This window comes from Pituophis catenifer, unplaced genomic scaffold (assembly GCF_029215685.1).
Source record: "Pituophis catenifer annectens isolate HBS135680 unplaced genomic scaffold, rPitCat1.0.hap2 SCAF_3, whole genome shotgun sequence".
NCBI lineage: Eukaryota > Metazoa > Chordata > Lepidosauria > Squamata > Colubridae > Pituophis > Pituophis catenifer.
Window position 1 is genome coordinate 116,705,516 of NW_027256883.1, and position 23,952 is coordinate 116,729,467.

The 23,952-nt window shown below is 36.8% G+C and overlaps 1 protein-coding gene across 1 annotated transcript in view; it reads left to right on the forward strand.

The window, feature by feature from the left end:
- HMCN1 (hemicentin 1) overlaps positions 1-23,952 on the forward strand; it is a 231,992-nt gene that overhangs the window by 156,917 nt on the left and 51,123 nt on the right. The window contains exons 58-72 of the mRNA XM_070939286.1: positions 1,270-1,431; positions 2,386-2,499; positions 2,633-2,835; positions 4,819-4,900; positions 5,133-5,264; positions 7,384-7,533; positions 7,916-8,075; positions 8,955-9,079; positions 13,026-13,209; positions 14,582-14,679; positions 16,377-16,652; positions 17,047-17,243; positions 17,338-17,419; positions 21,628-21,764; positions 23,548-23,689. Of these exons, the coding sequence (XP_070795387.1) occupies positions 1,270-1,431; positions 2,386-2,499; positions 2,633-2,835; positions 4,819-4,900; positions 5,133-5,264; positions 7,384-7,533; positions 7,916-8,075; positions 8,955-9,079; positions 13,026-13,209; positions 14,582-14,679; positions 16,377-16,652; positions 17,047-17,243; positions 17,338-17,419; positions 21,628-21,764; positions 23,548-23,689 (2,244 nt within the window). The remainder of the gene's footprint in view (positions 1-1,269; positions 1,432-2,385; positions 2,500-2,632; positions 2,836-4,818; positions 4,901-5,132; positions 5,265-7,383; positions 7,534-7,915; positions 8,076-8,954; positions 9,080-13,025; positions 13,210-14,581; positions 14,680-16,376; positions 16,653-17,046; positions 17,244-17,337; positions 17,420-21,627; positions 21,765-23,547; positions 23,690-23,952) is intronic.

The following is a 23,952-nucleotide window of genomic DNA, read 5'->3' on the forward strand; positions in this document are numbered from 1 at the left end:
GTTCTCGTCGACCAGAACACTGTTGTAGAAGTGAATCATGCTCCTTGTATGACTATTATAACATTCTGATTCTAAATCTCATTTTTGTGTTGGTTGGTCTTCTGCCTTGTATGATACATCAGGACTAACAAATGTCCTCTTCAGTGCTTTGCTCTCACCATCCCAAACTCTTTGCTTTTTCCTTGAATGAACTCCATTGACTTTTAATTGTTTCTTGTTTTATTTATTTATTAATCAAATTTATATAGCTACCTCTCTCAATATATGACTCTGGATGATTTTAATGTTAAAAAATACAAAAAATAGTAAACAATACAGGAAATTAAACATAAACACCCCTCATGTGGAATCATTCCATCTCTCCTCCCACCATGCTCCCACCAGTCTGCAAAGTCGGAAAAGTTAGAGACCATTGTTATAGTCAACCTGGAAAACATTTTTGGTATATATTTTTATCACTTTTTTGCGTGAAGCGATTTATGGGATTCAAAAACTCTTAAGAACTCTAATGCCTGCCTGCCTGCCCCTCCCCCCCTCTCTCTCCATCATCTATGTAAATAAACAGTGATTCAAATAAAACAAATTGCAAGCCATTAAGCTGAATATTATTCAGAAATAGTTAAGAGCAATTATAAAGACATCATTATTTTCTTTTCAAACTGGTGTGCTAGCCTGATTACCTAAAAACGGTTATTTGAAAATAAATGATTTTTAGATAGTACAGAATAAAATAATCAACTGCTGATTTTACTCAACTTTAACTCATAGATCCATTAATAAGAATGGTACTGAAACTTTATAATGTCACCATGATCATTATTATTATTCACTTTCCTTTTAGTGCACTTTCCACAATCTTTTACCTATTGTTCTTGCCTATTACCCTATATATGCCTAATATACAGAGAAAGTATAAGATTTACCACCCAATAGTGTTTGTTTGTGTGAACATGTTGGCAACTATTTAAATATGTTGGCACCATATTCTGTTCCACCTAGATTGAAAAGAAAGACACAGTCATTTTATTTTGGTCATTGATTAAAAAAAACCACCCAAATCTTTGAAAAAAGAAGTGATGGGGGGAAAAGAAAATGTGGCAGCGATAGAAATCTTGCTCCATATTCTCCCTTAATTCTTTTCATCTCCCCAGTAGAAGAATCAGCTGAAGCTTGGGAAGCTGATACTGTAATGTTTTAATTTGCAACTGGATCTGAAGGAACCTTTAATAAATGAGACTGAAAAATGTGGACATGGTTATGTTTTAACAGTTCCTCCCAATATTATTGGAATTAATCCTGAGAACCTAACTGTTGTGGTGAATAACTTAATCTCATTGACATGTGAGGTCACTGGCTTCCCACCTCCTGATCTCAGTTGGCTCAAGGATGGAAAACATCTCAGCTTGAACACAAATATTCTCATTGTTCCTGGTAAGCGATCTCTGGGTGGGTTGTTTTTATAGAGTAGTTCTTTTCTTTTCTCAATATTTCAACAAGGGTGTTAGAAAAAATAGAGCAAAATGTGTGTATGTGTGTATGTGTATATAAAAAAATAATTTTGTGGAGCTGTTTTTTTCATAGAATATTGCAATAATTTGGAATGAACAATTATATACGGTATTTTTCGGAGTATAAGACACACCGACTATAAGACACACCTACCTTTTTTGGTGAGGAAATGAAGAAAAAGAAATCTGCCTCTGCCTCTGCCTCTGCCTCTGAGCAATTTTGCCTCATTGCAGCAAACAGCAAACAGCCTGCTTTACTTTCAGTTCCGTTTTCAACATAGCTTGATTAGCACAAGGGAAAAAAAATCTGCTCCAGCAATTTACCTCTTTGTAGCAAGCAGCAGAGGCTTGCGCAAAACAGCTGAGAGCAAAACAGCTGAGAGTTGGGAGGCTGATCCAATCAACTTGTGCTAATTAGGCTGTGCTGAAGCTGAAATGAGCTGTTTCTTCTTGCTGCTTGCTGCAAGGAGGTAACTGCTGGGAGGCAGAGGCCAAAGAGTTGGGGCCAGTGGGTGGGCGGGGCTACATTTGGTGTATAAGACGCACCTAAATTTTCATCCCCTTTTGGTGGGGGGGAAAGGTGTGTTTTATGCTCTGAAAAATACGGTACTTCTCATCCACTTAAAGTGGAATAGTTAATTGTGATTTGTTTCTTTCCTTCTCCAGTGTTCTTTGAAGGTTTTTGTACAGTAGTTGGACATTTTTGTACCTCAAGACAGAAAGGTCTCCAGTGGTGTGCTTAATTCATTCTAAGCAGTGAACATTTGTGTCCCTATTTTTATTTCTGAAGCTTCTCTTAGAATCCCATACAAATTCAGTGTATAATGTGATGATGGTCCAGTAATTCACTTGAACCATTTTGTTGTCTTGATTTTAGGTGGTCGCACACTGCAAATTCCTAGGGCACGTTTATCTGATGGTGGTGAATATGTCTGCATAGTCAGAAATAGTGCTGGAGAAAGCACCAAGAGGACTTTCCTTACTATTCATGGTGTGTTTTTGCATATTTAAAAAAGAACATTTTTCCATTGTCAGTATTAACATCTAACAGTTCTTCTTAACATAGCACTTCTTTGGGAAAAGTCAAAGAAAAATATTTTTTCTTATGTTCCCCTACTCCAAAGTTCCTCCAAGTATTAAAGGCCAGAGCAGCACACCTCCTGCAATAGTCAATGTGAGAGTTGGAATGCCAGTGACATTAGAGTGTGAGTCCAATGCTGTTCCACCTCCCAGCATCACCTGGTACAAGAATGGCCGTATGATCTCAGTCTCATCCAATGTGGGGATTGTAGCAGATGGACAGATGCTCCATATCAAGATGACTGAGGTATACAAATATGTCTTGTTTCTGTACTTTTAAAAGTCTAGCTCAAACTTCACATAACTGTGGTCTTCAAAATGACACACATCATATATAAAAACCTCTATGATTAATGATTAATGAAAGATGAAGCTGGAAAAATGTAAACAGGCTTATGACTGCTTTGTATTCCAACAAACTAATTGTTATACAGGTAGGCCTCACTTGTCAACCACATTTGGAGGGGTAACTCTATTGCTAAGCGCTGAGGTTGTTAAGTGAAAAATTACATGGCTGTGCCATCAGATCTGTTTTCATTGTTAAGCAAATCTCCAAAGTTCTTAAGCAGGGCATCACATGACCGCAACATGTGATTTCACATTCATATTCTTTATTAATTCTGCTTGTTGGAAACTGGTTGTAAAGCTCATAAATTGCAATCATATGACCTCAGGATGCTGCGATGGTTATAAATATGTCAGTTGCGACAAATGGAGACCATGTGATTATAGGACTCTGCAATGGTTATAAATGTGAGGTTTGGTCACAAAGCTATTTTTTTTTTTTTTTATATTGAAAGAGTTTTTCAAATACAAGTTTTTCCCCCTTTTCCTCCCTTCTTCCCTAACCCCCCCTCACCACCCATCCCCCCCTGTGACTTCTTCTTCACAACAATAAACTAATTCATAATTAATTACATAATATTTTACCATACCCTTACTCACTCCTCAAAATACTGACCCTTAGCATAGTATTCTTATAACTCCGCTTTTCTCCGCTTTTCACAATCTACCCTTTTTCTCCTCCCCCAAACTTATAAAATATTATTATTATTACAACAACATAACCTTTACTTTTATATATATTAATTTAACATTTCAAAGCAGCCTTCTCCAAATTTAACATTTATTCAGTTCTATCCAATTCTTCCACTCCCCGAAATATATAACTTAAAAATCCTTTTTCTTAAACTAATCAATCACTAAACTAACCTATTTCAACCCAGTTTCCTGCAAGATTACCATGCACTACAATTCTAAATATAATCCACTGCCCACTCTGCTAAAATATACATATGTCTATATATACATTCCATTTTATAAAAAAAAGAAAAGACAATAACTTTAAGTTTATAATTCATTTAGTATCTTCTTTGATGTCTTTCCACTAGATTATTAAATCCGTCATCCATAATAGGGTAACATAGCATCCTGCTGCAACAGTTTATTCAAAATCTTCAGTCATCTTCTGCCCCCATCAATAATGAATATCCTCATGTATATATAAAAGTAAAAACAACCACCCGAGTGACATTATAATTATATTCCATATAGTTGTAATTGTGGTTTTCATCAGGATTATAAATCCCCATCATCTTAGTGGGTAACAGCCAGATCTTCTGCATGCCCCAGCATGACTCTCTTGCCTTGTAACTCAAAATAGATATAATATATTTATCGGTAAAAGAAATCCAAAATAGATAGTTCAAATCCAACAGTATAAGGCTCTTTCCACATCCCAAAATCACGGCATTGCAGAGATCTGCCACTTTCCTCAAGATAGTGTTAAACAATAATTCGCCTCCAATATCTTTTCACATATTCATTTATTTTTTTTAAAATCCCTGGCTTCACTGTTGCTTGGTTTAGAAACTACTATTTCTACGAGATCTGTTTCTTTTCTTTTTCTTTTGCGGGTTGCATTTCCATCCAGATTTCCTTCCTACAAGTTGTGTATCACAAAGCTATTTTTTATAACCATTGTAACTTCAAATGGTGGTTAAACAAGACAGCTGGTAAGCGAAGATTGCCTGTAAAGGGTTTGCTTATTTATTTACAGTATTTCAACAATTGAACTACAAAGAAACCTACTCCAATATTTACTGACTTTTTAATTTTATTATATTCTGTCCTGAATTTTATATTATAATGACATTCTCCTAGCATTTAAATTTACTTTTTAAAATTAGTAAAATGGTAATTGCATATCACTTTTTGCTTACATTCACAGGTATCTGATACAGGCCAGTATGTATGCAAAGCCATAAATATTGCAGGACGGGATGACAAAACTTTCCATCTTAATGTTCATGGTAAGCTTTTAATAGACGGAATAAAGTGAATCAAACTGAACATGAGACAAGAAAGATAGTTACTTATGTTCAAATCTTTATTTCTTAATACTTCCTGTTGCATAACAGGAAGCTGTGGTGGCAGTTAGGAGGAAGGGATAAGGTACAGACTCTATCAAGACCATTTGTTTTTTTTCCATAATCCATTATTGGTAATTTGGTGCATGTATCAACCTGCTGTCTTCATTCACAGTACCGCCTACCATTGAAGGCCCTCAGCAAGAGTGGATCAATGAAACCATCAGCAACCCTATAACTCTTACTTGTGATGTTACTGGAATTCCTCCACCAGCAATAACTTGGTTTAAGAATGGAAAACCCCTTGGTAATGTTTGCTCACGTAATGTTGGTTACTATCAGCTGCTCGTTGGATTTTCTAAGATCCAAAATGGGGAATAGGTTCAGATAAAATTGTTGTAAGCTCAAAACAGAAATGCATTTCTGTTTTTTCCACCCCTAAAGTATCTAGATAGCTAATACCCAAAAAGGCAAGTATTAAGCTAATGTTGGTAATACTGAGGATGGAAAAACCGAGCTTAAAATATAAGAAGTGAAAGAATAGCGTGTTATGTGTGATCAAAGATTAAGCAGTACTGAATAGGAAGGAAAAAATATGTGAACTTCTCCTGCTTGCTGGAAGGGAAAACAGAAGCACAGTTTCTTGTAAAATCAATGTAAGTTATATGAAATGAATTCTCTCTCAGCCAAAGCTGGACAAATCATTACTGCATGCAGCCCCCAGCATTTCTATTATAGCCTTCAAAACACCCACTGAGTACCTGGGGGAAAAAATGGGGTACAATTCAGAATTGGTATATAAAGTCTCTGTAAGATAAGCCTACCTTTCTTGAACTGCTGAACTTTTTTTTTTTTTTTTAATTTTTTAATTTGATTTATATGCCGCCCTTCTCCGGAGACTCAGGGCGGCTTACAATGCGTTAAGCAATAGCCTTCATCCTTTTGTATATTTATACAAAGTCAGCTTATTGCCCCCACAAACTGGGTCCTCAATTTACCTACCTTAGAAAGGATGGAAGGCTGAGTCAACCTTGAGCCTGGCGAGATTCGAACCTGCAGTAATTGCAGGCAGCTGGTCTTAATAACAGGGTGCTTTAGACCACTGTACTACCAAGGCTCTTGTTTTTTTAAAGGAATTTTTCTTTTGATCTGTCATGTGCTGGTTTTTTCAAGGTTGGGAAACGTTGAGTGCTTTGGGGTGGGGGCTAATGGTGATCAATGATATCTGCAAAAATGTTTGCTTTTATCACAAGGATGAAAGGAAAATTGCACTATAAATACTATATAGATAGATAGATAGATAGATAGATAGATAGATAGATAGATAGATAGATATAGATAGATATAGATAGATAGATAGATACGTGTGTTTTTCTTCTAGCTAGGTTTTCCCTACGTAGCCAAGGTTTTTTTGTAGCTCCAGCTCAGTAGAATCACATCTACTCGGTTCTGGGCTTTTTTCTTTTCTAACACCTGTTAGCAGTTAGAGCTTGCTAGGTGTTAGAAAAGAAAAAAGCCCAGAACCGAGTAGATGTGATTCTACTGAGCTGGAGCTACAAAAAAACCTTGGCTACGTAGGGAAAACCTGGCTAGAAGAAAAACACACATAAACCCTACGAAGAAGTAAGAATATATATATATATATATATATATATATATATATATATATATATATATATATATATATATATATATACACATTACAATGCCGCAATACCCTACAAAAGGGAAAGTGTTTACGGGCAATGCAGCTGTCATCATTTATCCCTCTGATGGATGCTTTGAATACATTCCTTTCTCAAAGGAACAGCCTGTACCTTCTCTCCCATTCTTATGGATTTGTGAAACCTAATCAAACAAGTGATCTGTGCCTTATATTCCTTTCTTCTGATATTCTTTAAGCTGATAGAGTAGAATATTTGTAGCTCAGGGTTGAAGTGAGGGGTCCTTGGTGCTCTCTGAGCTTGGTGGTTTTCTTGCAGATGTTTCATTACCCAATTAGGTAGCAATAACAATAGCACTTAGATTTATATACTACTTCACAGTGCTTCACAGCCCTCTCTCAGTGGTTTATTGTGTTAGCATTTTGTCCTCAACAATCTGGGTCCTCATTTTACTGAAGGATGGAAGGCTGAGTCAACCTTGAGCTGGTGAGACTCGAACTACTGAATTACTGGCAGCCGGCAATCAGCAGAAATAGCAGTACTGCATTCTAATCATTGTGCCACCATGGCTCACAGCACATTAGTGCTAATGATGTTATTTAGTTGGATAATGAAATGTGTGCAAGCACCAAGGACTGCACAATTCTTTAAGCTGTCAGATAGCAACTGATCTCAAAGCATAGATATGGAGCTAAAATGAAAGTTAACCAGCTTGTTGGTTAACTTGAATATTCTGATTTCTTCATATTTGTTTATATTTAGAAACTTCTGCTACCCACAAGTTGCTTATTTTGTCAGGAGGAAACAAGCTGCAAATTGCCAGACCTGACTATTCTGATAATGGAAATTACTCCTGCATTGCTTCAAATGTAGAAGGAAAAGCTCAGAAATTTTATGTCCTTTCTGTTGAAAGTATGTATGCATGTTTTTATGTTTTTTTAAAACTGAAAAATATATGTAAAATAACTCCTGTAGTTCCAGAACTATTTATATATCAGTATTAATGTAACAACAAACAAACAAATTCAGTACAGTGAATTCAATAGCTTCAGGTGCCACTATTTATTCTTACTAAATGTTTGTTATCTCCTATATTAAGTTTCTGAAATCCTTGAGGTAATTTGAACGGAAGTAAGAATGATTGGAGACGAAGATGTAGAAGTGTTCAGGAGCTATTTTTCCCCAAGAAGCTTTTCTTTTCCAAGAAGGCTCAGTGTTTCAATAAATTGTGCTTTTATTGTATCTTCCTCTCTGTCTTATGCAGTTATTATTGATAGATATTTTTATTCTGAAGTTCCTCCAGTTATTGCTGGTTCTGAAATGCCAAGTGAAGTCAGTGGCATCCTTGGAGAAAACATCCAGCTTTCCTGTGAGGCCAGTGGAATCCCGACACCTGTCATTCAGTGGCTAAAAGATGGGAAACCAATCAGCAGTGATGAATTTCAGCGGATCAGGTTAAGTGTTGAATTCTCTCTTTGGGAAATGAAGCAGAGTCCAAACAAGAGAATGGTCAGAAAAGGGAAATGTCTATGGAGATTCTCAGTCATCCAGGTCATGGTTGTCCCAAAGGTGCTTTTTCAAAAGGCAACTGGAATTACTTTGTTTTTCCTTGAAAACGTTTCACTTCTCATCCAAGAAGCTTCTTTAGCTCTGACTAAGAAAAGGAAGTTAAAAGCAAAGGAAAAGAAAAGTGTAGAAACCCAAAGCAGGAGGAAAGTGATAAGAACCAAGCTTGAAATTTGGGGGCAAGATTTGAGGCCTAGGTCCATATGGGTTATATAGATAGCATTATGCATTTGATGCTAATGAAGTAAAATAAAATAACAAAATCTAAATATCTTCAAAAACAAAGCCAGAATGATACCCATTTCAAATATTCTCTGCAACGAACAGAGGTCTTTATTCAGATCATTTGTCTTGCTGACAGAACTAACAGGATGGGCATGTTCCAGGTCTCCTCCCTTAAATGGTGTCTTCTCAGCCCTTTGGAACAAGGCTGTAGAGAGCAATGAAGACCTAATTCTTCCCTCAAGTATTGGGCTAGGAGGAAATGATTGACATCAAGAGATGTTTATTCATGTGCCTGGGGAAAAGAGCACTGTTGTGAATTGGTCATATAAGTCATGAAAGAGAGAGAGAGAGAGTGAAAGAAAGTGAAAGAGAGAGAGAAGAAGGAGGGAGGGAGGGAAGGAAGGAGGGAGGAAGGAAAGGAAGGAAGGAAGGAAGGAAGGAAGGAAGGAAGGAAGGAAGGAAGGAAGGAAGGAAGGAAGGAAGGATCTATAGATAGGTTTCCAAAAATTCAGTATACTCTTTGATTTTCTTTCTTTCTTCAGCCTGGCTTCAAATGGGAGCTTACTAAACATTTTTGATGCCCTTACAAGTGATGGAGGGAAATATACTTGTGTTGCTACCAATCCTGCAGGGGAAGAGGACCGGATATTCAGTGTGAATATATATGGTGAGCTTTGGTTTTGTTTGTTGCTCTTCATCTGAAAAAATGTGAGTAAAATGTGTTTCTCATTAGACCTTTCCTAATTTTAAGGGACAAAAAAATAGCAATGGCACTTAGACTTATATATACTTCATAGTGCTTTACAGCCCTCTCTAAGCAGTTTACAGATTCAGCATATTACCCCGAATAATCTGGGTCCTCATTTTACCGACCTCAGAAAGATGGAAAGCAGAGTCATCCTTGAGCTGGTCAGAATCGAATTCCTGGTAGATGACAGAATTAGCCTGCAACACTGCATTCTAACCACTGTGCTATCACAGCTCATGCTAAGATGCTAAGTTTTATATGAATTTAATCATTTTAATAATTACTAAATTAAGATGTTCCTGTTTAATGTTGTATAGCTCAAAGTACCTAAAATAAAATAAAATAATCCTATGGATTAATTTATGAAAAACTAGACTGGTTAATATGTATATATCAAAAGAAGTTATTAAAATTCTGTTTGCATTTTGCAATATATAGATTTTGTGTTGTTATTATCAAAAGTAAATAGTTAAGAGTGTAGATGATATTTCAATGATAAATTGATCCAATCTACAAATGAACTGACAATAAAGGCATTAATTCTCAAACATCCAAGCAGAAACATTGTGATAAATTAAACTAAATGTATATAGCTTTCAGTTTTTCACATCAAGTCTTTGTTTCAAAGGGCGATCCTTTTAGTTAAAAAAGCCATGTAAACTATTTATAAATACTGTTTTCAACATAGGTCAAATGGAGCATATGCTTGATACTCAGCAACCTAAAGAAGCTACATAGATCACAGTCTACCCCTATAGTAAAGTTAAACACTTCTATTTTGAACAGCAAACTATATTTGGCTATTAATAAGAACTGCACAAGTGGAAAAAGAGGTGTACAAATATAAAATTGGATCTAAAGTACAATCAGTACTACCACAACCATGTATTTAAAACCCCTCTTTTGTCACATCAAACATACATATTAATGGCAATTTTTTGGACTAGTCATAAAACTTTGTGAGGCTGAACGTATTCTTGAGATCTTAGTGTACTCCTGTCATACAAGATGAAGTCTTGGGTGACACTACACAGTGGTGTACAGTTTTCTGTAATAACGTCTATCTGTCTAGCCAGTCTAACTGTTGCCGAGCTATCTAATATTTGTATGCTGCCCAAATCATGGGATCCTGAGCACTGAAATTAATTGACTTTATAGCATATGTGGAAACATTTTTTTCAGGGAAAGGTGTTTATGAAAATTTTCCCCAAAAATATTCAGTTTTTTTCCTTTCCTTTTTGTTTGGCATCGGTATACTACTGCTCTTATTTTTTTAAAAAAAATTATCTTCTATGTAGTTCTGACAGCTAACGAGATTTGATTATGGTTTTGTTGGTATGGTGCTCTTATCTAGATCATGGGGAGGCTGGTTATTTATTTATTTATTTATTTGTTTGTTTGTTTGTTTGTTTGTTTGTTTGTTCAATTTATATGCCGCCCTTCTCCGGAGACACAGGGCGGCTTACAATGCATTAAGCAATAGCCTTCATACTTTTGTATATACCTGTTTAGTAGGGCTTTTTGGCCCCCCCTAAGCATGGTTAGAATGTATGCAAAGTCAAAACAACTAATCCAACGATCTTGCCCTAAAGAGGTTGCATTAGAGCAGAGTCTCAGGATTTCTAAATTAAGTAGTCTCTTAATTTAGCTTTAGCTGGATGTTTTAGCAGGGAATTAAGTCTCCTTAATGTAATGCTTCCTGTAAGTCTTCCAGAGGTCCTAGAAAAAGGAGAAATTTGTGGCACCTCACTCTGCCTTTTTAACTTTTAACTTTCCCTGCCTAGCACCTATGTAATGAGGAAGTAGGAAAAGGTAGCAATGGGTAAGCCCTTTTACTTTGTGATAGTTCCAATTCTACTCAAAGCACTGTTGATTTTTTTCAAGAGAGAGAGAGGGAGAGAGGGAGGGAGGGAGGGAGGAAGGAAGGAAGGAAAAAAGAGAAAGAAAGAAAGAAAGAAAGAAAGGAAGGAAGGAAGGAAGGAAGGAAGGAAGGAAGGAAGGAAGGAAGAAAGAAAGAAAGAAAGAAAGAAAGAAAGAAAGAAAGAAAGAAAGAAAGAAAGAAAGAAAGAAAGAAAGAAGCAATTTTCTCTTAGCCTCCCTTGCAGTGGCTAAGAGGAGTTTAACAAATGTTTAGTGCATGACTGATTCAATCATATGAGTCAGCCACATGAGATTACAGCTTCTCAGAGAACATTATTAAAGAACAAGAAATATAATTAACATAGCAATTTGAGTTGCCCCTACCAATCACAGATGTTCTGTATTGTGGGACATGTACAGCATTTAGAATCAGGTGTTTTATCATTTTTTATGATGTACATTACATATAAGTACCTGTAAATAAGTATATATATATTGATGCTAGATCAGTGATTCCCAACCCTTTTTTGGCCATGCCCCACCTAAACATCTCTAAAATCCTGATGCCCCCTCCTGCCCCCCCATGACATATAATTTTTACTATTCAAAAAGTGAACAGCCCCAGATTGCTCTGAGAGGAAAAGTCTTGTAAAACACAGCCTGGGAAAACACAGACTAAAAATAACTGTAAATCTAACAATTTCTTACTTAAACCTGGGTCCTAGTTCTGTATCCTTCACTTCCTCCAGCAGCTGCTCTGTCTCCCCACAGAGCAGCTCTCCCTGCAACCACCCAGCAGCAAAGCCCATAGGAAAGGGAGAGAGAAAGACTCTGCCAGTCCCATGATCCTTAGTGGGAACATATCTGATTGGCTGGTAGTTGCTCCATCCTCCCCCCAGCTGGGATATCCTTTTCAGACCAGGCCCTAGGAAATGCACTTTAACAAAGACAACAATAGGTATATGAAACACAGCTGTTTCATCACAAGTATATAAGAACAATTAGTGGGCATTCAAATATTCAGTTAATAGCTCATTTTTGAATTGCCCCCATTAAAAATCAAATTGCCCACCTGTGGGGCATGGGCCCCACGTTGGGAACCATTGTGCTAGATGATCTTTAGCTCTGTTCCAAATGCAGAGAGGTCCCAATTATATTTCTGCTTCTAGCCCACTGCTACACCACTTCATTTTTTTAATACCTTGGAGTTACATTAGAAAATGACTCACTACGAATTCTGTTTAAAAAAAGAGAAGCAGAAAAAAGTGTGGCCCTACAAGGACAAAACCCAATTCATAAATATGAAGAGACAGTTGTTATCATTTGTGTCTTTTTGATGGATTACACTGGAAATGCTTTCTGGCTATGGACATAATTTATAAAGAAATTCCACATGATCTATTAAGAGAAATAGAAGGCTGTTGATTATGACATCTTAACATGATTTAGTTGGAATACTATGGGGAATCTGTCTTGGATAGGAAAAAGAGTAATGCTGCCACCTTGGGGTTCAGCTAAATTGAACTACTTCACTGGGAATAATTCCAAATTTCCATTATTTAATATACAGTACCAATAATTTCTTTCCTCCTTGAGGTCCTTTTCTAAACTCCTCTACAAATAGAATAATGATGTTGCTACTTGAAATGTAGGGTCTGAGACTCTCATAGATAATGTATTTGACTCAGTTCAGATATGCAGTGAAGATTTTCAACAATATTTCACATATTTCATGATTTTTAATCTTTTTCAGATTTTTTGTGATTTTTCTGATTACTGTGTTTTATAATTGCTCTTATTCTGAATAGAGATAGTAGACCAGTGGTTGTACTCCCATTGAACTAATGCTCACTGGCCATATTGACTGAGGTTATTGGTAGTCAAAACTGAAAATCAGTTATAGGGCTATAGGTTCTCCACCTTGATTTTGAGACTCAATTTAAAAGAGAAGTATACATGCAAATATATGTAACTTGTTTTTTCTTTATTTGGTTATAAATTTTAGTGCCACCCACTATCAATAAAAATAAAGAGAAATCCGAGGCCCTAACTGTGGTATTGGACACATCAATAAACATTGAATGTCAAGCTATGGGCACTCCACCTGCCCAGATAAATTGGCTGAAGAATGGTCTTCCCCTCTCTACATCTTCCCACATCAGGTTACTTTCAGCTGGACAGGTACTCAGGTAAGGTGTCATTCATTTATGTTATACCAAATGAAAACTGCTTATTGTAAATTACGATGGTTTCATAATTTCAAGAAGTAGATTCCCCTCCCCTATATTTTTTTGGATATGTGCACAATTGAAAAATTGTGGAATATCTGGAAGATATCGTGAACATGTTTGTAAAATATTCATCAGGAAGCTTGCTCATTTACAAACTGCCCACTATGCTATATCAATTTATCAGAAAGCTAGTTACCAAGGTCTCAAGGCCCCTCACCTTACTATCTGTTGTTATCTTTGCCCTCTTTTTGAATGGGCAGAGGAGAATCCCTTCCAAACAAAGTATAGTATTGTACAGAAGTTCATTTGGGAAATAAAGATTACGTCGGAGCTGCTATTTTGCTTTGTAGCATATGAGCTTCGAGTTTACTGAATTGAAAAAGCATTTTACAATATAGAAAATCAGATGAGAATAGAGTCTGGGGGATGTTAAGCAGTGATGGGATTCAGCCAGTTTGAGCTGGTTTGGGCGAACCGGTAATTAAATTGCTGGCTAGCTCAGCCCCTTCCCACCCTGCCCCTTCCAGGAGTCCCCACACACCCCATTTTGGCTCCTAGGTAAGTGCAGGGAGGCCTCCTAGGCCCAAAATGGAGCACAGGGTGCGTGTGTGGGGGGCACTTCCCCCCCCCCGCAGCCCATTTTTGCTTCCAGGAGGCTTCAGGGAGACCTCCTAGTCCCAAAATGGGGCATGGGGGGAGGGTGCCCTCCCTGCGGCCTATTTTCTCTCCCAGGAGGCTGCAGAGAGGCTACTAGGCCCAAAACGCGGGTTCCTGAAATCTCAGGGAAACACCTTTATTTACTAATAGTACTTTACAAATCCAGCAAAATCTAGGTGAGTTCATTGATGTGATTCAATAAAATTAGCTGATCCAAAGATTCAATTACATGAATAGGAACATCTGAACGATTTTGAAGGATTCAGCTTAATCTGAGAATCAGTTCAACTTTCGGAATGTCACTTGATCCAGCTAATCTTGAACTTCAACTCTGAATTCAAGATTTGCACATGCCCATTTTATAAATGCCTCAGAACATTTCTATATATGGCAAACCTTGGCAGATCTCAGATGGTTGTTCCTGGTTAGTATAGGGATGAGGGAGTGCTTGGGAATTTTATATCTGTTGACTTAGTTAGGAAATCAAAAAGCATCCCAGAAGAAGGCAGTTACAAATTATTTCCATAACAGTGCCAATAAAATGACAGTAGTCACCAAGAACTGAGATTAATTTAAGAGCATTTTTTCATTTGATTAATTGGTATGTACTCTGTATAAGGCAGAATAAGGAATGTTTAAATTTCAAAATGGTTTGTGGTTGTTTTCCTTACAGAATTGTTAAAGCACAGGTAGCTGATGCTGGCATGTACACATGCATAGCCTCCAACAGAGCTGGTGTCGACAATAAACATTACAGTCTTCAGGTTTATGGTAAGCCTTTTTAAAGCAATATAGAGTGAAATTGTAACATCCTTGTGTATTCATAAATACAGGTGGTCTTTGCTTACTGACCACATAGTGACTGTTCAAAATTACAATTGTGTTAAAAAAGGAAACTTATGACTGGATCTCAACCTTGTGATCATTGCAGCGTTCCCACAGTCACATGATTGTGATTGTGGACCACTGCAATATACTTTATATGGGGCTTCCCTTGTTCTGCCCTAGCTTCGGACACCAAAGAACGCAGCACACACAAAGTCTGTACAAAACTTATTATTTTTTTTTAATTTGATTTATATGCCGCCCTTCTCCGGAGACTCAGGGCGGCTTACAAGGCGTTAAGCAATAGCCTTCATACTTTTGTATATTCATACAAAGTCAGCTTATTGCCCCCACAAACTGGGTCCTCATTTAACCTACCTTAGAAAGGATGGAAGGCTGAGTCAACCTTGAGCCTGGTAAGATTCGAACCTGCAGTAATTGCAGGCAGCTGTGTTAATAACAGGGTGCTTTAGACCACTGTACTACCAAGGCCCTTTTACTAAAATAACTCAGTCTTTTTCAAACAAAAGCTGTTAATAAACTTTCTTAACAGCCTACAAGAAACCAAAGATAAAGTAATCACAATCTTACTATGGTTGGCAGAAAGCCCAGAAGCAATTTGCAGAGAAACCAGATGCGAAGGAGAGTGAATTAAAGTTGTTCCCTACAAATTGCTTCAGTTGGCGTTCCTCCTTAAATAGGCTAAGGGAGTGGCCAATTAGCCCCAAGCCTTATTCTCGAGGAGACCTCCTCCTGAGGAGCTACTCCTGCCTTTTGGCAGCTCTGCGTGCCTGTGCATCAAGAAGAGGCTCCTCCTCTTCTTCCGCTTCACTTATGGGAGCTTCTGGAGGTTCTGAACGCCCTGGCTGAATTCCCGCCTCTGGCACCACATCTTCTCCAGCCTCCTCATTGTCTGACTCGAGTACCAGCTGCACAGGCTGCTGGCGCAGCACCACACCAGCCTCCTCGCTGTCGGAATCAGCTACTAGCTGCACAGGCCGCTGACAGGCCACAACATTCCTTGAAGAGCATCTGGAAACTGCAGCTGGTTCAAAATGCAAAGGGGTGGGGAGGTATGTACGCCCCTTTGATCAGAGCTTATTACCTCTTTGGTCTACTAGCTGCATTGGTCACTAATGCGCTTCCAGGTTCAATTCAAGGTGCTATAAAGCCCTTTATGGCATGGGGCTGGATTCTCTGAAGGACTGCTCCTCCTTGCTGGTGTTCTCTCAGACCTGGCAGGAGAGGCCTCCTATGGATCCAAAATATGCAGCTTGCAGGGTCCAGGAGAAAGCCTATTTTGTCTTGGCACCTGTTCTTTGGAACATCTTCTCCTAGATTCTCTCCAGCACAATCCTTTTGAAAGACCTTGAAGACCTAGTTCTTTCATTGGACATGGAGTTTAAGAAGTATAGCTGAGCCCATGGAATGTTTCTACTGATGGTTGTGGTGGGTTGTTTTTTTTTATATCTCAGCTGACAATTTTATTGTGAAGTTGTTGTTACATTGTGTTTTTAACCATTGTTAACCACCTAGAGTTATAATGTTGAAATATAGTAATACATTTTCTAATACGAAATCAGTTTGTTGTTTCATAAACTAAAAATAATTTTTATATCCTCCATGGGTTTGCTTCCTTCCAGTACCCCCAAGCATAGACAATGGTGGCGAAACAGAAGTAACTGTACTAAAAGGGAATCCCGTATCTTTAACGTGTTTGGCTAATGGAATACCAACACCAACTATATCATGGCTAAAAGATGGTCAGACTTTAAGCAGTAACCTTCGTGTGACTTTTGAAAACCAAAAAAAGGGTCTTCATATATTAAACTCAGAGATTAATGATTCAGGTAGATATACCTGTATAGCATCTAATGAAGCTGGGGAAGACAACCAACACTTTACTCTGAAAGTGCTAGGTAAGGATTATCTATTTACAACTAATTAGTGGTCTGATCAACCAGAAACTATAATAATGTTTTACTAAAAAAAGAATAGGAACTGTGTGACATTAGTAATTTGGGCCTGTTAAACTTTAATTTGAATCTATTGCTGGTCAGCTCGCTATGTGACTAAAGCTTCCATAATGAATGTTTAGAATGGCTATCATATACTAAATTAGTATATTTTTTGATTGCTTAAAATTCCTTCAGCTGGATACAAAAGGAGGGTAATATCTAAGAGCTTTATGTGTATTGAAGGGGTAATATTATGGGGATTTTATTTCGCCCCCCCCCCCCCCCGGTAACTCTCTTGTAAATTGTCAGGGTTTTTTTTTTTTTTGAGGATGATATTATGGATATCTTTTTTCAGAACCTCCTCATATTAATAAATCAGATAACCCAGAAGAAATTTCTACAGTGATTAACAATCCTCTTGAACTCCTCTGTATCTCTGATGGGATTCCAATCCCCAAACTAACGTGGATGAAGGATGGACGCCCACTGCCTCAAACAGACACTGTTCGTGTCCTAAGGGGAGGACAGGTCTTCAGAATATCCAGTGCTCAGGTACTGAAAGATAGCTATTTAATTCTTTTACAGCCATCTCAACTTTTAACTTAGTTCAGTTCTATTTCTAACTGAGATGTTGGTTGTCTTTTAGGTAGAAGATACTGGAAGATATACATGTTTGGCTTCTAGCCCTGCAGGAGATGATGACAAAGAATATTTAGTGAGAGTACATGGTAATATTAATTTGGATAAATATGAAGAATTCCCAAATTTTCCTATACAGGCTTTCTAATCCAAGGAAGCTCCATATGTGTGAACTTGAATTCCCAAAATTCCCTAGTCAGCATGACCATTGCTAAAAATTCTATAGATCTGTGCCCAAGTTGAGGAAAGTTGTTCTATCACATATTTTTAATTGTGCTGTTTCATATATAGCCCACTGTGAAATAGGCATGGAAAATTAAATGTTTCACATAGATTTTTATGCTTAATTTTATCGCCATTTTTTTTCAAAGTTAGGTTCATCAAATCAGGTTCATTCTCATTCTCAATTCTTACCATCTCAACATGTCTTTGATAATAAACTAGTAGCTTTTTCAAAGGCATTTCAATAATCTCTTTGACCCCACCTATCCATTTTATCCACTGCCTTCCATTTCTTCCTCTTTCCTCCATTCACATTGCACAAGCAAAATATATATGAGTTTCTGCTTGCTGATTATTATCTCAAGGCAACAATCAGTCTTAAATTGATGTGAGATCGATTGATTGGTTGGTTACTCTTACAGTCCAAAGAACTCCCTATAACCAAATCAAAATCCATAATCAAAAGGTTTTTGCTTTGTTTTTGTTTTTTCTTAATGAAAAGCTTTCACAACTATAAATTTCACAATGCTTTGTATTGCAGTCCTCATTGTCATTGCAATATTCTTATTCTTAAATCACTATTTTCTCCCTATGATTAATCTCTCTGTTTCTCTAGCATATTGCCCACCTCTATCTATTCTTGGGCTCAAGAAAATACAACTATTTACCACTTTCACTTCTACAGCATCAACTGTAAGTTCACTCACTGTGTAGGCTGACATTACCTTTTCTGCTTAATATCTAATGTTACAGACTTGGATTATTTATTTACAGCCCCATAGAATGTAAACTACAGCACAACATTAATACAGGCATATATAAAAGTACATCCATGTATAAAAGCAGGAACCCTATAAAATTAACATTCATTGAAGGGACCAAACAGTTTCTACAAGTTAAGGCTCTTAAAAATGTTGCTACTGCCTTTGAAACTCCTGAATATTGTCACTTAATAATAGTATCTCATTTTTCTCAACATGAATGGAGTATATCAGACTGAAATGGGAGTGTATGAAGTCTGATCTCCAGTATGAGTGCAGTGGGCACTTTCAAAGGATGTGTGAAACAAATTCAGCCTCTATATTTAAGCAAATGCATATTTTATATTCATATGGGAGATTAGCATATTGATCATATGTCACCCTCAAAGGGAGAATATCTATGCATGCTAGTAGGGAGAGATCTATACATGTTAGAGAGAAAAGCCTTCTATGTGGAACATACAAAATTGTATAGAAGTAATTGGGTATCCAGGAGGACAGAACAATTTTTGTATGACAGAGGTGAACATTCGGGTCTTCCTGAATATCTAAGTCTCATACCTTCGGCTTAGGTTCTGCCATTATTTCTTTCCCTAGGTTTAAAAAAAGTAGGACTGGTATTGATGGTCCATGCTGTCTCAGATCTTGGCTTATTCGGCAGCTTCCAATGGATTGAAACCCAGGGACCATTTCTCCAGGGGCACTTCTGGCACATGTTAGAAAGCTGCTGGCCCTTTGCAAGGTTTTGCAAGAGGACATGTGGGCTGAGAATGAGCAGAGATTCTGTGGGTCAATTTGGCCAGCCTTTACTCAGCTCCACCCCTCATTGAAGTTCTGAATATTACTAGGCATATATCAGAGTAATTGGACTTGATTCAGAGATTTCAGAACTATTTGCCATTCCTTTCACATTATCCATGAAGATTGGGGTATCTTGGATAGCGTGGAAGTGAGACACATGGAAACTAAAGAGAACTTCCCAATGGTTTCATTCCTTACTGAAAATGAATGTGTGCAGTGACAAACTTATATCCAACCTCATGCTTCTGTATATTTGTGTGTGCATGTGTGTATTTTCAATTCAGCAGGACACTGTTCCTTGTATTAAAGTACACCTGTTTTTTTATATAAATTGATGGTTATATGGTGTTTCCTAGTTCATGATCACACAGAGTGTCTTTTTGTAATCAGTTACAGAAGAAACAATTATATAGAACCAGGGGTGAAATCTAAAATTTGTTACTACCGGTTCTGTGGGCGTGGCTTGGTGGGGGGGTAATGTGACTGGGTGACCGTGGCCAACTTTTTTTTTTTTTACTTTTAAAAGCATTTTTTCTACAACCTTAAGAGGTTGCAGAAAAAAAATGCTTTTAGAAGCCTCTGACGATCAGGCAAATCAGCTGGGATCACCAGAGGCTTTTAAAGGCATTTTTTTCCTACAACCTCTTTGGCCGAAGAGGTTGCAGAAAAAAATGCTTTTAAAAGCCTCTGACGATCCCAGCTGAGCCACACGATCATCAGAGGCTTTTTTTTTTACTTTTAAAAGCATTTTTTTGGCTGAAGAGTTTGTAGAAAAAATGCTTTTAAAAGTAAAAATTACAGCCTCTGATGATTGCGTGGCTCAGCTGGGCATGAGGGGGAGGCGCAGGGATTTTTGCTACCGGTTCTCTGAACCATCCACTGCCATCACTACTGGATCAGGCGATCCGGTCCGAACCGAAAGCATTTCACCCCTGTATAGAACATATATCCTTGAACATTTAAAAATTAGGAAAATAATGGAGTAGCAATCAGCTTTTAAGACTGGAAAACACTGTCAGGAAGAGCTTTACCTGTTTGTGAAAGCTGCTGTGCTAATCCATTTCAGTAATGGCAGCAAAATCAAAATGTAGATTAACAATTAATAGTAAGTAGTGTGTGACAAGTGATTTCCAAATCCAAATTTTCCAATAATTTTCCAGTTCATATTTGTCTAATATCTGTGTGAACAAGTTAATAAATAACAAAGAATTGGCTTCTCAAGTCTCAGTCGTTAGTCAGACTGCTGGACAGCATATGATCCTGTTATGGAAATTGAGCTTGATATTAGAAAAAAGTTAAGATTTACAGATATTAAACTGGACTAGAATAGACTAAATTATTTGAGGATTACAGAATTAGATTGCATTGGATATCATATATCAATATATATTGATGTGCTTCCAGATTTAAAGCTTTCAGACAAAGATGTAGAATGTACACATAAAATATTTACTCTTAGATTCAATTTGGATGCAAAACAAGTGAAATATTAATAGGATTTTTAAATGCTTGGGCAAGAGATAGAATTTTGCAAAAAGTGACAAATTAGGTTCAAGATAAAGTATTTTTTTTCAATATTAGAAAATGTTCATCTAAAGCGTTCAAGCTTTCAAGATTGAAGAAGTATGAAAAAACTGAATACATTTTATATGGGAGTTTCATTGAAAGCTAATTTTTTTTTCAACCACAAGGAAGAGAAACTATTATTATACTTCAAGAGTTGAATAGACTTAACATATCTAAAGGGTATTGTATGAAGGACTAATAGAAACAACCTTTGTTGCTTAACTATGTATCTTTAGAAAAGGAAATTACAAATAAAGGAATTTTTTGCACTTGGAAATTATATAATTGTTATAAAATAAATGTTTAATATTGTATTAATTTAATGTAGAACTGTAAACAAGACAAAAACAGAACTATAAAATGGCAATGAGTGAATAATGTAGAATAATTTCACTAAAAGTTAGGGGTAGGTAATCCAATAAAAGTAACTAAAACCAGTAAGCATTACCGGTATAAATATTTTTTATCAGTCTGTTTCCTATGTTACGGGAAATTTATAAATCAGAAAATGTTAAGCATAAATATTTTGGAAGACAGTTTTCTGACAAAGGGAATAGTAATTCAAGAGCAGTAGCTATCTTACTTAAAGTTAATTAGAATTATATGGTAGAAAATATTTAAAGATATAGGGATGATTAATTTTTACTAAAGGGAGTAATCACCATAGTGCTGGCTTCAACATATAGTATGCAGCAAATAAGAATCAGACTGATTTTGTAGAAAAAGTAATGACAGCTTTGAATAAATTTGGTTGGGAGAATTTATCTCCCTAAGATGTGTGGACTTCCATTCCCAGAAATCATCTATGTTTTAATTACTGCCCAAGAAATGTAATTTGTTTTCAGACTGACAAATGGTCATGTCCAGAACTATCAAATTATGTCAGTTTGCCTCTATGTAAGTGAAATGTTTGCATTTATTATGCTATTTGTATTTTTCTTTGGCAGTTCCCCCAAATATTGCTGGCACAAGCAATTTACAAAATCTTAGTGTGCTACAGAACCAGCAGGTTATACTGGAGTGCAAATCAGACGCAGTGCCTCCTCCTGTTCTTACATGGCTCAAAGATGGAGAAATTTTGGAGGTACATTCCCTAAGTCTTTTGTCTGTGATTTATCTTACTTATCAAACTTTGTGTAAGTATTCAAATTGTACATATGGTGAAAGATTTGGCTTGTAAGGCATACAGTATATGACCTGTTTCCATAAGAGTGTACACATATCTAGCTCAATGTTTGTAGGCTGGATCTAATCCCCTAATAGGTATACTTTAGCATTGCACATGTGCATAATAAGTTTAACTTATAAAGTGTCCTTTGCAGGCATAATGAAATAGCTTAATATTTAATGGATGATCCATTCTTTTCTGGGAAATATGCTCACCTATCAAGGAAAAAAATAGTATAATACAGCAAAAGAACATGGTGGGAAACTCATACATATATTACCTATTAAACAGATATTTGCACCTTGCTAGCCATTGATGCATAGGTTCTCAACACTAATTATATCCATTTGTGGGGCTGCCAATGGCGTACTGTCAACATTCAACACTAATCCAACAACAATTTTAAAATAAAATAAAATGTTGAGACTCTAGAAAGAGTGCAGAGAAGAGCAACAAAGATGATTAGGGGACTGGAGCAAAAGGGGGTTTCAGCAGGTTCTGACCAGTTCTGGAGAACCGGTAGCGGAAATTTTGAGTAGGTCGGAGAACTAGTAAAAATTCTGACTGGCCCTGCCCCAATCTATTCTCTGTGTCCCTAGTCCCAGCTGATTGGGAGAAAATGGGGATTTTGCAGTAACCTTCCCGTTGATTGGGGATGGAATGGGGATTTTACAGTATCCTTCGCCTGGAGTGGGGTGGGAATGGAGATTTTTCAGTATCTTTTCCCTGCCACGCCCACCAAGCCATGCCCACCAAGCCATGCCATGCCCAACAAGCCACACCCACAGAACCGGTACTAAAAAAAATTGAAACCTACCACTGGACTGGAGGCTAAAACATATAAAGAACAGTTGCTGGGACTGGGTATGTCTAGTTTGATTAATAGAAGGACTAGGGATGACATGATGGCAGTGTTCCAATATCTCAAAGGCTGCCACAAAGAAGAGGGAGTCAAGCTATTCTCCAAAGTACCTGAGGGTAGGACAAGAAGCAATGGGTGGAAACTAATCAAGGAGAGAAGCAACTTAGAACTAAGGAGAAATTTCCTGACAGTTAGAACAATTAATCAGTGGAATTAACTTGCCTCCAGAAGTTGTAAATGCTCCAACACTGGAAGTTTTTAAGAAGAGATTGGATAACCATTTGTCTGAAGTGGTGTAGGGTATCCTGCCTAAGCAGGGGGTTGGACTAGAAGACCTCCAAGGTGCCTTCCAACTCTGTTATTCTATTCTATTCTAAAATAGAAAATGATAATTAAAATTAATCAATTAATTAATTTAAAAGAAAGCAAAAAACAAAATCAAAGGCAAATTCGATGGACCACTAGATCTTTTTCTGCCATCGGGTTTCTATGTTTCTAACATTCAAATGTGCATACTGAATTCAGGTTTACTATCCCTCCATTAAGGTGCTAGAAGAACCCAGGTTCAAATCCTCTCTTAGTCATGGAAACTCAGTACTGTATATACTTTGTATACTGAGTATAAAGTATAAAATAGATTGCTTTGAAAGTAATCTTGAGGTCTTAGAAGAAGCATGGATTATAAATTAATCAAACCAACCAACAAATAAACTTTACCACTATTGTCTCCCATTCCTAAACTCTGTTGCTTTCTATCTATTATAAATAAAATAGATTCTTTTGATTCTTTTTATCTATTATTGAAAAGAAATTCAGTTTTGAAAATCTGATTCTCAGGCCACTCCTCGAGTTCGCATTTTATCCAGTGGAAGATATTTGCAAATCAACAACGCAGACTTAAACGATGCAGCAAGTTATACCTGTGTCGCAAGTAATGTTGCAGGCCGAACCACAAGAAAGTTTGTATTGGCTGTAAATGGTAAGAGAAGAAGATAAATCTATATAATCTTTGTAAGATATTTTCATAAGTGAATGTTCAAAATATTAGACTTCTCAAAAAAACAGGTTTTGTGATCTTTCATCTGTTTATTTCTTGGTGGAAGAAAGTTCCTAAGGTTTTTTTTTCCTATTTTGATTAAAAATGCATTATTTTAATTTTAATAGTTAAAGCAGCTTTTATAAATTTTAAAGATAGGTTTGGGTTCAAAAAGGATGTTCTCCAATTTTTATTTTTAAATTTTA